The sequence below is a fragment of the Mus caroli genome, unplaced genomic scaffold (genome assembly GCF_978045245.1).
Source record: "Mus caroli unplaced genomic scaffold, Mus_caroli_1 scaffold_7, whole genome shotgun sequence".
NCBI classification, from domain to species: Eukaryota; Metazoa; Chordata; class Mammalia; order Rodentia; family Muridae; genus Mus; species Mus caroli.
Window position 1 is genome coordinate 82,137,180 of NW_028227262.1, and position 14,299 is coordinate 82,151,478.

Here is a 14,299-nt window from a genome sequence, read left to right on the forward strand (position 1 = left end):
TTTCTACTTTGTTGACTCTCCAAATTGTCCGGACTCTCCCCCACCAACTCCCTGTCAAAGTCATGCCCTTTTATAAGAGAAGTTTTTAAATACAGTACTCATAAAATTTCCTGAAAAGATAAACATTTAAATAAAAAATTGTAAATTTCTGTCACAATGTTAATTATGTATTTCCCTTTTCTCAGCATCTCTACACTTTATTCTGAGCTGATACTCTTTTGGAAATCCTGTAATTTTACAATATAAAAGTCATTTTTTTTTTCTATTTCTTTATTGGGTATACACTCTCATGCCACATTGCATATGTGCAGGTTAGTGACCTCTTGTGGATGTTCTCTCCTTTTACTATGTGGGTCCTTGGGATCAAATGCCTGTGATGAGACTTGGTGAAAGATGCCTTTGCTCCATTGGTTCATCTTGTCTGCCCAAATGTCACCATTGAAACATAGGATGAATTTGAATTAAGAGAATAACCAAGTGGCGGTCATAATTACAACTGAAGTATACTTTATGATAAATTACTAAAAAGGAGTCAGTGACAGTTATGTGTCAGCACCAAGAGACATTTGGCTGTTTCTTCTTTATCTGAGCATGTGATATAAACTATCCTGTTAATACAATCACCAGAGTTAGTTAAGGTGTACTTATAGAAGAACAGTCAATATCAGGAGGCTGTACACTTTTGTCTAAACTATGGAGGAGGGAGGGTTTTTATCCTCCTGGTGGAGAAATGCAGCATGATCTCCCAGAAGCCTCAAACTGGCCATGTAGCAAAGGACAGTCTTGAATATCGGAGCCTCCCACCACTACTTCCTGAGTGTAGTGATTACATATGTGTACATTACTATGTGTGGTAATGTATACATTAGTTACTGTTATGTGGTGCTGGGTTTCATACCCAGAGATTCATCCTTTGTGCATACAGAGGCATGCACTCTACTGACCTACATCCCAGCCCCACAGCCCTTTTCTACTGACTATACAGTTGCATTACCTCACCACTGTGTTCTCTGTAAAAAAGATAACTTTTCCTAAGTGTGTTTGGAGGAGGTGATGTCTTTGTAATTTTACTATCAGTGTTACTAATTTATAGAAGAGACCCTGAACTATGGAGGCTACCAGGAATATTCTGTAAGCAGGATGGATCCTTTGGGTAATCTGAAATGTCTTTGTACTTCTGTTAAAGGAAATGTTATTATTGCTGTGTTCACAAGGACTGGGATCAGTTAATCCACACAGACAGATATGGCCTGGAGAGAATAGCTCACACATGGGAAACCCAGAGCTCAGCTGTTCCCACTCTACTGTTCTCTTGGAAGTAGGGAAGTTCACTTTTCTATTTGATGGTGCCACTTTGTGACAACCTCAAGGTCAGAACTCCCTTCTCCAGATGACACCGTAACTATGGGTCTAGAGGGAGATGAGCTGATGCCATTCCTTCCTTATAACTACTTCCTAGGGCCTCATTATGTAAGGATGTTCATCAAAGGCCCAGCTGGTGAGTGTGTCTTTTTCTTTTCATTAATAGAGAGTGCTGTAAGTAGGTGGTAGAATAAAAACAAGATTCTGTAATAAATGTTTAAAGAATTCTATGTTTAGAATTTTACTTTTGAGCCATTCTGTAGCATAAGCAAACAAAACAGATTCTTATAGACAAAGAAATATCAGTGTAATGATTCATAAGTAACATAGATTTCACCTATTATGGTTTCATGACAGTAGAAGGGGGCTGTTGGCAAAAGTATGGGTGTCTGGCAGAAGGTGGATAGAGATAGGAAAGGCTAATAGGGGGAAGACAAGCAATGTGTATTATATATTGAATGAAAATGTCATGTTATCTATCACTTTTTTATATTGGATATACACTGATAGATATTTAAAAGTAAATCCAAATGGAAATTTTAACCAGTATATCTCACTATGAATTATCTTGAGTATGTTGTGTAATAATTTTACAAACAAGATTCTACCTAGCTAGTGACAGCTGTGTTAGTTTTTCATACCTGTCACAAAACCCTTGAAATACCTTACAGGGTGAAAAACAAAGACGAGACACTTACTGGTTTTCAGTACGATATTTATTGTATTGATTTATTTGAATTGTATTTTGTATTTTCTCATTTTACTACGTTTCTCCAGTTATCTGGCTATATACATTTATATGAAAATTAAGCTAGGTATATATAACAAATATTACAAAATTAAGTGTTTATAAGTAACTTTCTAGTTTGTTAAGTTTGCATACACTTAGGAACTCTTAGGAAAGTTCCAACTCATGGCTTAATAAAACATAAGATGTTCTTAATATTGTATAATATGGTTTTTAATTACATACATTTGTTTTTGTATTATAATGATTTCTAATAATTTAGATCTATTCTGGGTATTTCAAAAGTATCTGAAAATCTCATCGTGCTTATTTATTAAATCCTTGTAATGTTATTCTTACATGTAAGCGTGCATATTTCAGTAAGAGTCTGAGTGTCTTAATTAAAATAAATTTAGTTTTAATATTTTTAGTTTTCTAAATCAAGACTTGTAACATTGAGATTGATGTAACAGAGTAAGTTTTCCATTAGCAGTGAGAAAAATATTTACAACTCTTTAATAGTATAAAATTATTTAAAGTCAAAATCACCAATGCTTTCTCTCATAGTTACAAACTATAATTAATTATATGATAAAATACACATTCACAAAAATACCAATAAACTTAAGTTTAGCTGCTGGTTATCACAAGTCCATTTTTATTTTTCTAGAATATCATTTATTAATATATAATATACAATGTATAATGTAATATATACACATATAAATATACATACACACACGCACACATGTATATAAGTATATATATGTATATATATGAGATTAAAATAGAAAATGAAGGCAGGTGTGGTGTCACACACCTATGATCTCAGCACTTTCAAAGCTAAGGCAGGAGCGTCATTACTTTGATTAGAGTGTGAGAACATATTTCACACAGAAAAAAAACCAAAATCAATGTAGATGACATAAAATGTAGAGTTATGAAATCATTGTCATTAAATGCTACAAGGTAATGCCAATAACTGTCATTAAGCCACTAGCGAAAGAGTATCAAAAGCATAAAAAAATATACATACGTGTCAGTGGAAAGAGAGGCCCATTGGTCGTGCAAACTTTATATGCCTCAGTACAGGGGAATGCCAGGGCCAAGAAGTGGGAGTGGGTGGGTAGGGAAGTGTGGGGGAAGGGTATGGGGGACTTTTGGGATAGCACTGGAAATGTAAATGAAGAAAATACCTAATTAAATATATATATATATATATATATATATATATATATATATATATACATATGAGTTTATGTTTTTAAGCATTACAAAATTTTCCATTTCTTTTGAATAATTTACATTAAAAGTCTTCACTAGAACACTAGACAGGGCCCAAGATCTGATGAAGTCAATTGGACAACAGAGGACACACGCTGTATTTTCCTAAATGATCATTTAATTTAACAAAAATATTTTATATAACTCAGTTTTTCACTCAAGTGATGTATTCATGTTAGCAGCACTAGCATACAATATGCTATTCCTCTTTTCTTAGGCCAAGTAGTCCAATAATTTCACACACACACACACACACACACACTCTCTCTATATATATATCCAGTGAACATTTTCATATCTTTCCCAAATTCACACTAAGCAATTTGTGATGAAGCTCTGGGTGTGATTGCTTCCCCACAATCACAGCAGCAACATTTCAGAAGCTGCAGTTTCATCTCAGGGGAACTGGCTTGTAACTGTGAGACTGTTATTCTAGTCAGCTTCTTGTGCTTTCATTTACACCTGTGCTAAACTCCATTTCCAACCAACAATTCATGAACTTAAGTTATTGAAGAGGATCAGGTAATAGCTATGATTAATACCTAATTAAGTGACCAAGATTAATTCATGCTGTGTTTATATATTTCATAAAGATTCCATGGAATTAGCTTGGGTGACTAAGGTCTTCATCTCCTAAGAGTTCTGAAGACTTATTCTTGCTGCTGATAGCAGACTCTCTATCAGCCAACGTCATGTGTCTTGTCACCTGAAGGTCACATACTCACTTCAGGTTCTCTGTGAGCAGTCACACAGATTTTTGGTTATTACTCACTAAATATGGTAAATCTTAAAATGGTAATGAAACCTTTGATGTAGTATATTTGTATGTCCCTTGTCTTATTAAATCCCCACAAAGCAGAAGGCAAAGGTCACCAGAAATCGATCAAACCAGACTGTTCTAAAATCAAATACTGATATAATGAAGAGGTGAAATGTTTTTGGAATTTTTCTTGGAAGAATAGTGCTATGGAGAAAGCAGCTCTTTGATGTTAGGTCTCTTCAAACAGATGCTTTCAGGCTGCTTAATCTTTTGGTCTGAGTCAATTTAATAGTGATGGCTTCTCTACTATTTCCAATGTTTATGGACAGAAGTTGGGTTTTCTTACTTACAACTAAATTTTACAATCTACACTAATGGGAAAGCCAGAAACAGTGACAATTATACTTCCAGTGTCTGCTCTGAATCTGCTGCAGTGTTTGCACACTGGCCTGAGCAGCCTATACCTGAACACTACTACAGACTGCAAGGTTAGTAAGTGTCCAATGTGTCACAGTGTTTCCAATTCTTCTTGGTACTGTATTATTTTCTAGACTCTATCTGTGATGTTTCTTTTATTCTATATCTTCCTGGTTAACATTATATTGGTATAAATCTTGTGATTCTTCAGTTTTGGAATTTTCAGTGTCATTAATTAAAAATATCTTCTAAATACTTAAAATTTAAGTAAACACCTCAGATTGGTGGGAACACCAGTATCTTCAACATTCAGGAGGCAGAAGTAAAATGAACATTGATCTGAGAACACCCTGGGCTACATAGCAAGGTCAAGCCTGCATCAGCACAAAACAAATGAGCAAACAATAGTCAGAGCTCAAGGACTTGTAGGTCTCAGTTAAGAGTATTCCTAGAATGTGCAGACTACTTAGATTGACTCTAGCATTACCATCGTTTTTTCAAATAAAACAAATGACATTTTTTAGGGCATGGATATGGTAACAAGTCAGTTTGCAGTCATGGTAACTATGGTCTTTTTCTGGTGCAGTGAACCCCAGAGAAAGATGCCACTTGATGAATTAGAAGTGTCATCGTTTTCTTTATGTGATAAGTATTTGTAAAGCAATGGATATGAAGTAAAAAGGTTGAAGTGCATAATTTTGGGATAAGAAAAAATCATTTTAGATTTCTCTCTTATATCTTGTTATCTTTTTACATGGCTTATAATACATGTGATATATTTGTAAGTTGTAGATGTATAATTAATAATAAATGATTATACATATATGGTTTGACTACTCGCAACTTTAAAGTTGAAATTGACCTAGGGTTCTTACAGTTTGGAGACCAACACTTGAACTAAGTATTATCCTGGAGCTTTTACTTATTTTATTTTACATATGTGGGTGTTTTCCTGCATGTATGTTTGTGCGCCCCTCACATGCCTGGATCAGAAGAGAATGGATGCCCTGGAACTAGACTTATAGATCATTATGGGCCACCAGGTCATTGCTGGGAAAACAAACCCAAGTCCTGTGCAAAGAGTACAGGACTTTGTACTGAGCTATCTCTTCAGCTCCTGTCCTGGAGCTTTTGAAAAACAGAACATCACAGTGCAGCTACTGTCAGTTTATGTCAGTGGAAGAATCAGATGTTTGGCTCTGGCCATTGGAATGAATCAATTCCTTTTCTAGAGTAAGCAAAAATGATGGAAATGCAAAATGTATGACATATGGCTTTATACTCCTGTTGAGGTTTTAGAGTGAACTCATCACTAACTTCTGTGTTACTTCCATACATACACACATCTATTATATTATATATGTAAATATAATAGTGAACTTGAAAGTATAATTGTATACCCTCTTTTTTACACAAAAATCTAAGTAAGTGTAGTAGATTTCTCTATTACAAGCTGGTTTTAATGTATCAAGTTAATTTGATAAAATAATGACACTGGTAACTGGGTCAAATAACTACCAAAGGCACCAAAGGTAAGACTGCTGAGATACACTTTTAAAAGTCTGTGGGTGCTGATGATGTATGATAACACTGGGAACATTGTTTTTTATTCATGGGAAGCAATGTCTTTTAAAACAATAACTCCAAAACAGAATCACTATCTGGTCATATTTGGTGAGTTCTTCTTTGTTATTAATGTGTTGAAATTTGTGTGTGTCTTAGCATCACATGTTCTCTCTTGTTGGAGGCTCTGAGCTCCACGTCTTCAGATGAGATTATGTAGCCCATAGAAACTATGGAAATCAGGAAAATAAAACGGGACATTTGTTAGGATAGGTGTGGAGAGGGGACAAGCAATAGAAGGGTGCAAGCCATCTGATCATGGAAATGGGAGAAAAGGGGCACCTTTGAGAAGATGAGAGAGGGAAATGTGGGAAGAGGGTAAAGGGGAATTGTAGGATTCAGGGATCTGAGAAGGGAAATGCAAAGGGGGCCTCAGGGAAGGAGAGAGAAGTAAATACAGATGGTGGGAGCAAGGTAAGGGAACACAGCAGAACACAATTGCTCTGGTGGGGGATGGGAAAGTGGATGGGGGACCCTTACAAAAGAGGGAAGGAGACAAATGCAGAAGTCAGTGATAGGTAAAATAACAACAGAGATGGCTGAAAAGTCATAAGGAATCGTATTGTTAACGATCTACCCCTCCCCCCCCCGCCCCACGCACACCCAAAGAAAATAAATCTAGTGTTTGTGTTGAGCTGGAAGTTAGTTCTTTAAACCTGAAGTAGAGTCTCACAAAAGGTTTAAATGGGATGAGAACTAAACTGGGAGACATCTAGGCCCATATATAACCATAATTAATGGTTAAACAATTAATAGGTGTGGAAGTATACTAATGGTCTCCAACTGAATCTTTGTCTTTAAAACAGATTCGAGGAATGTAAGATCTCTTGGAAAAAGAAGCATAAAAAGAGATGAATTGAAAAATATTTCACTAATACAGTGGGATTATAATGAATTATCACTGTGATTCCATTAGAAGTATTAATCATGAAATGGATAGTTGCAAAGTGGGGCATAGCAAAATTATGGAATATGAGACTGATGTGACATTTTGATTTCTTCGTTACTTTTTCCCCCAGCTCAGCATATTTTTTTTCATTTGTACAAATGTGATTAATGTTCTGTGCTCATCACTATTGTTTTATGCGTTTTCTATGAGATGAGGTGATTTAAGTCAATAGGACTGGATTTCTACTTATGAGGCTTAGGTGTAATAAATACACAGCAAGTGTGCATTCTATATAGATGTAGCTGAGAATGCATGTATTTTTATAACATTTTATGTAGAGAGGAGCTACATAGAGAGATATATCGAAATATAGGAAATGATGTCCAGTATGGAAAATCAAAATTTAGAGACAGGGTAATCAAGAATAATTAGCTAAAAAGAATAATGATAAAGACATACCAAACAGAGAATGTTTGATGTATATAATATTTTTTTCAGCTATAAGAATTATACTTCCTCTGTGTTCTCAAGATGAATACGCTTTTCAATTATGTTTTCATTAAACAATGTCCTTTATTTCCAAGTTGGACTTGGAACCCTGGCCAATATATTTCTTCTTTTTTTCTACACTATCATCATCCTATGTCACAGATCTAAGCCCATGGACTTGATCTCCTGTCAATTGACCTTCGTTCACATAATGATGTTCCTTACTGGAGGGGATATTTGGCTTACAGACTTATTTGAGTCACTGAACATTGAGAATAACTTCAAATGCAAGGCAACTTTTTACATAAACAGGGTGATGAGAGGCCTCTCTATCTGCATCACCTGCCTCCTGAGTGTGTTCCAGGCTGTGACGATCAGTCCCAATACCTCTTTGTTGGCAAAATTTAAACATAAACTAAAAAAATACATGATCTTTTCTTTCTTCTATTTTTGGTCTTTCAATTTGTCATTCAGCAGTAACCGGATCTTCTATGTTGGTGCTTATACCAACATGAGTGAGACCAACCAGTTGAAGGTCACTAAATACTGCTCACTCTTCCCCATGAATTACATCATCAGGGGACTGATTTTAACAATGACAACCTCCAGAGACGTATTTCTTGTAGGAGTCATGCTGACCACAAGTGCATATATGGTAATTATCTTGTTCAGACATCAGAGGCAATGCAAGCATCTTCATAGCAACAGCCACTTAAGAGCTTCCCCTGAGAAAAGGGCCACCCAGATCATCTTGCTGCTGGTGTTTTTCTTTGTGGTCATGTACTGGGTGGACTTCATCATCTCATCCTCCTCAGTCCTGTTATGGATGTATGACCCAGTCATCCTGACTGTTCAGAAGTTTGTGGTGAATGCCTATCCCACAATTACTCCTTTGATACAAATCAGTTCTGATAACCGAATGATCATCACACTGAAAAACATGCAGAAAATATGCCGCCAGATTTTTTAAAAAGGGTAATTTTCTCTTACTTAAAAATATTAATTTTATTCTTATGTATTAGTCTTGGCCTGGCATGTATGCATGTGTGCATTCTTGGTATTCACAGAGGTCAGATGTGGTCATGGAATCTCCTGGATCTGGAGGTGCAAAGGTTGCAAGGTGCCATGGTGGTACAGTACCAATAATTTTTTCCTAAAAAACAGATTCTTCTTAAACTGTTTAATAGCTCAAGTAGCAAAACACAATTCTTCATATGGCTTAAACAGAATTTGTTGTATTACACTTATTCATACCTTTGACATTTCTGTTGCCAAGTATACGGCTCTTAAGTTCGCTGTACATCATAAATTGACATTTCCACAGGAATTCTCTTAGTTCCTTCCTTTTTACTTGATATCATAATTGTTTCCTTGATGCTGATATTAATAAAAAGATGATCCTTACTGTTAGTGACTTTTAAAAGTTTTTTTGAAAATATTTTAATTTATGCTAAATCATCAAAAATAGTTTAAATATCTGATGGTAGTTTTCTGGTTCCTAATTATAACCTATGGTTTCATAATAGTAAAGAGTTTATAAAGTTTCCAGTTTTTACTACTCATTAAGTATTAAGTGCTTAATGAGTCGTATATGAAATTTTCATATGTCTGTATATTTATTTGTACCTCATTTCACCCACCCTATGAAATATTGATAAATAAAAACTGTGTATATACACATACCTGATGTACAGCATGTTATTTATGTATGGGTGTATGCATGTATATGTGTACATAGATGAAGGATGTGGGTACACTGAAAGATGTGTGTGCATGAACATGGAAGCAGGAGTCAACTTTGGCTTACTGGAACCTGCTCAGCCTGGCACAATCAAAGTGGGACACAGCATTGGACATAGCTTTAAAGATTAATGGTCTCTAGACTTCTAGCTCTCTATAATGAGTGCTTGCTGATAACTTCCAAAATATACTGAAAATGTTCTTGCTTATTCTATAGTTTAAAACTGTTGGATTCTTTTCTCTGTGCTTTCTTTAGCTCCTTATATCTCTCTGTGCTTTATTTAACTCTTTATGCTTAAAGAAACACTAGGGAAACTAAACTCTTCCTTACTGTTCTGTGCTTCCTTAGGCTCTGAAAACTTAGCTTTAGTAACTCCTTATTACCTGTGCTTTAGTAAGCACTGATATCTGGTGATTAACACGTGCTGTTTAGCAGCAGGGAATTGAGTAAAAGGATTTATTGCTAGTGCTCCTTTCTCTGGTGAGTCAGCCAGAAGCCTCGCTGGCTAAGCTGGGTATCTCTTTGTGAACCAGAGAGGAAGGAAAGGAAACAAAATAAGATGCTTTATATAGGCAAATATGAACAGACACATACACATTTGTACACACAAACACTCTGGCCAGGGTCAACTGTTTGTAACAATCAACTCCACAAGTATTTATGCATGCTTACACTCATACATACAGACAAATAGACATATATATTTGGATGGATGGATGGATGGATGGAAGGGGCAGAGCTCCCCAAGCCAAACCATCCAACCAACAACTTTATTTCTTTTCTCTGGTCTTTTTATACCTTCTTAAACAAAAAGTTCTTCAGAAAATTACCTCAAAGATAAAATGTTACATAAAATGTGAGTTACAGAAGGATGTTAATATTAATTTCAAAGTATAATATACTCATTATAAGTTCAGAGCAAAGTTTTTTTTCATGGCCTTACCTTATAGTACATACGTGCATCTTCACCCTTGGATCAAAATATTTTTCCCTGAACACAAATTTGTCACATATCTACTTCTTTTTAGTGTAATTATGAAAACTCATTTTATTTCTTATTATGCAGCCTTTACTCACTATTTCGAGGAGTGGGCACATTCTATTCTTGATTCTAACTTCATTACATCTTTCTAGCAAGATAACTAAGATCATCCCTAAAAACTTTCTTCCTAAAATTATCGGAATCAAATCAGGAATTCTATAGAATCTATATCAATTTGTATATATAGCATCACTACAAGATAGCACATCTTTGTAGGTTGGCAGAAATCTGCTCAAAAGAGCAGGTAAATACCTAGTGATTGTTATATATTTAATAATAACAGGAAAAGAATATTAATAGCAGGAATCTTTCCTGAAATGTAATTTTCTCAGCCTTACCCAAAGAAGCAAATCCATCATAGCTTTACAGTCCATGGTGGAACCAGCTCAGGAAGATCGCCTGCTGGTTTTTAGCTTCTCCTAGATGGCTCCTGGGACTGGCTTGTGTTTTTCATATACTATTCACCTTGTGTTTTGAGACTGTCTCACACTATAATCTGGGACTTGCAAATAGACTAAGATAATATTCTTTTTTCTTTGCTATTCGAACTCTGGAATGAAAAGTGTTCACCATCATGCACCATCTCTTTAAAAGTTTTTATCTCTTTTAGTGAAAGTAAATATTTTCATAAAATATATTCTGGTTAGGGATTCCTCTCTCCCTGCTCCTTACCGTTCTTCCCCATGTCTCCTCCAGCAATCAACAACACGATGAAACAAAAAAATAAAATAAAATAAAATAAACCAGAATAGGGCAAAAGAGAAGAAAAAGAACCAGAGAAAGCCCAAGAAATGCAAACAGACATAGAAACACACACATTTGCACTCACAAGAATCTCATAAAAGCACAAATACAGAAGCCATAACATAGACACAAAAGACTTATAAAAGATTCAATTGAGATTGTTTTGAGTTAGCCATCTTCTGTGAGGCAAGGATGGGACCCACCTATTACCCTAGTGAGATTCCCTTGGAGAAAACTAATTTTTCATTAGCAAGTGATTATCAAATGGAGATAGTTTCTGGATTTTTAGTGAGTGGGGGCTTGTGTCCACGTCTCCGTTCAGCTCAAGGATCCCATCTGTACAGACCTGTGTAGGCCCTGTGCATGCTACCACAATCTCTGAGTTTATATATGTGTCCATGTGCTGTGTTTAGAAGGACTTGTTTTCTTGTTTTCCTCAATCCCTCTGTCTCTCATACTCTTTCTATCCCCTCCATGAAGGGGTGTTGTATTTTGTCAAATGCTTTTTCAGCATTTAATGAGATGTTCATGTGTTTTTTTCTCTTTGATTATATGGTGTATTACCTTGATGGATTTCTGTATATTGAACCATCTCTGCATCCCTGGGATGACACCTACTCATGATGGATGATCGTTTTTATGTGTTCTTGGATTCAGTTTGCGAGGATTTTATTGAGTATTTTTGCATCGATAATCATAAGGGAAATTGGTCTGAAGTTCTCTTTGTTGGGTCTTTGTGTGGTTTAGATATCAGAGTAATTTTGGCTTCATAGAATGAATTGGGTAGAGTAGCTTCTGTTTCTATTTTTTGGAATAGTTTGAGGAGAATTGGAATTAGGTGTTCTTTGAAGGTCTGATAGAACTCTGCACTAAACCCATCTGGTCGTGGGCTTTTTTTTTTTGGAGGGGGGAGACTATTAATGACTGCTTCTATTTCTTTTGGGGAAATAGGATTGTTTAGGTCATTAATCTGATCCCAATTTAACTTTGGTACCTGGTATCTGTCTAGGAAGTTGTCCATTTCATCCAGGCTTCCCAGTTTTGTTGAGTATAGACTTTTGTTCTCTATGGAATCTTTTGCACCTGAGATTCTTTCTTCCATCTCTTGTATTCTGTTGTTGATGCTCACATCTATGGTTCCTGATTTCTTTCCCAAGGTTTCTATCTTCAGAGTTGTCTCCCTTTGGGTTTTCTTCATTGTTTCTACTTCCATTTTTAGATCTTAGATGGTTTTGTGCAGTTCCGTTGCCTGTTTGGTTGTGTTTTCCTGTAATTCTTTAAGGGATTTTTGTGTTTCTTCTACCTGTTTAGCGGTGTTTACCTGTAGTTCTTTAAGAACTTCTACCTATTTAGTAGTGTTCTCCTGTAATTCCTTGAGGGATTTTTGTGCTTCCTCTTTAAGGGCTTCTACCTGTTTAGCAATGTTCTCCTGTATTTCTTTAAGAGAGTTATTAATGCCCTTTTTAAAATCTTCTACCACCATCATGAAATATGATTTGAAATTCCGTGTCTTGCTTTTCGTATGTGTTGGGGTATCCAGGACTTGTGGTGGGCACACTGGGTTCTGATGATGCTCAGTGTTCTTGGTTTCTGTTAGTAAGATTTTTAAGTTTGCTTTCACCACCCAGGGAATCTCGGGTGTTAATGTTCAAGCTGTCTCTGGCTGGAGCTTTATCCTCCTGTGATTCTGTTAGCCTCTGTCAGCACTCCTGGGAGTCCAACTCTCACCTGAGTTCCAGTGGTCAGAGCACTCTCTGCAGGCAAGCTCTCCTCTTGCAGGGCAGGTGTCGAGAAGTCTGGAGTCTCTGATCCACCTCCTAAGTTCTGGGGTCAGAGCGCTCCCTGTAGACCAACTCTACTCTGGCAAGGAATGTGCCCAGGGGTCAGGGTCTCAGCTCTGCCTCCTGGCTGAGGATGAAGGCCTGAGGGGACCCTGACCAAGAAGCTCTGTTGCCTCTACCGGCCACATGCTCTCAGGTGATCAGGAGGTCCTGGGTAGGCTGGAGGTCCTGAGGTGTGGAGAGTTCTCTGGTGTCCTAGATGCCCTTGGCAGCGTTCATGCAGAAGATGGCGGGGCTGGCCCCGACCTGAATGGATCCTAGCCTCTGGTCGGGCTGGGTTCCTTTGTTCCTGTTCCTGCAGGCACAAGATGCTCCTTGATTCTTTGGAGCTGATGTTGCATTCCACTCACCCGTGATCCCGAGGTGATCCCCCAAGGTCCTGCAGTGTGGAGAGCACACTGGAACCCTTAGCAGCCTCCACTGGGCTCAGAAGCGAAAAATATCACTTTAAAGAAACAATGGGTGCCCAGGCTGGGTCAGTGGCCCTAAAATGGTACTAAATTATTGCAGCACAGGCTTAAAAATGGTGAGTTTAAGGGATATGGAGATTCTCTGGTCTTTGTACATATCCAAGTAAATAAAACATCATAGTTGGATTAACTCTCATTCTTCTTAATAAACTCTGAAAATTTTTCTTTTGCCAGGGCTTTAAGCTGGCCTCTCAGTGGGCCTGAAGGAAGTCATGGCTTTCACCAGACCCAAAGGACACCATCGGCAAGCTCTTCCCAGAGTAATGCAAGAAGTACCTGTAATCTGTCATGAACCTGTTAGAGCTGAGTCAGGAGCACGTGGCTAAGCCCCAGACACCAGCCATGGTTAGAGAGAGCTATTACCAAGGTGAAGGAGAGCAGGTGACCAGAGGATGAAGGGGAGGTGAATACCCCCCAAAACTGACAGCGCTTCAAACTGCAGCTGCTATGGCTGTGATGTAAATCACATCTACCAAAACAGAGTAAGACACTTGAAATCAAAGATGTAACATCTGTTACAAAAATAACATTTTCCCAAAAAAGTTCTTCATAAGTACAAACATGTTTAGGACCAGACATAGAATTGTGCCCGGTTTTCAGTTCATCCAACAGGGTAAAAATTGCTATCAAAAACTTGTTGCCAGGCAGTAGGGATGGCTCAATGGTTAAGAGCATGCATGCCCTTGCAGAGGATCAGAGTTCAATTGCCAGCTTACAGCCACCTGTAACTCAAGACCTGGGGTCTCTTGGGGTACTTGCAACTCTGTACACATAACCACACATGTACATACATATACATATGCTTAAAAATGTGTTTAAAAAGTAAAACTTTCTGCCAACTGTCAGTGGTACAAGAATGGTTTCATGTTCAAATTTAGCTGAGTACATAATGAAGGAGAGAAACTGCTAA

At 37.1% G+C, this 14,299-nt stretch overlaps 1 protein-coding gene across 3 annotated transcripts; it reads left to right on the top strand.

Annotated features, from left to right (window-relative positions):
- The first annotated feature begins 1,473 nt into the window (after positions 1 to 1,473).
- Positions 1,474 to 8,534, top strand: LOC110296392 (vomeronasal type-1 receptor 90-like). 3 transcript variants are annotated; one of them, XM_085840550.1, is made up of 2 exons: positions 1,474 to 1,498; positions 6,980 to 8,534. In XM_085840550.1, the coding sequence occupies exon 2, from the start codon at positions 7,613 to 7,615 to the stop codon at positions 8,519 to 8,521; it is 909 nt and encodes a 302-aa protein (XP_085696676.1). In that variant the 5' UTR covers positions 1,474 to 1,498; positions 6,980 to 7,612; the 3' UTR covers positions 8,522 to 8,534. The 3 variants fall into 3 exon arrangements, with proteins under 3 accessions (XP_085696676.1, XP_085696677.1, XP_085696678.1); XM_085840551.1 differs by having other exon boundaries at positions 1,479 to 1,498; positions 7,714 to 8,534; XM_085840552.1 differs by lacking the exon at positions 1,474 to 1,498 and adding an exon at positions 3,950 to 4,621 and having other exon boundaries at positions 7,714 to 8,534.
- The last annotated feature ends 5,765 nt before the right edge of the window (positions 8,535 to 14,299 follow it).

Coding starts and splice junctions, on each gene's coding strand:
- LOC110296392 (XM_085840550.1), top strand. CDS start 7,613: ATGTTTTCATTAAACAATGTCCTTTATTTCCAAGTTGGACTTGGAACC.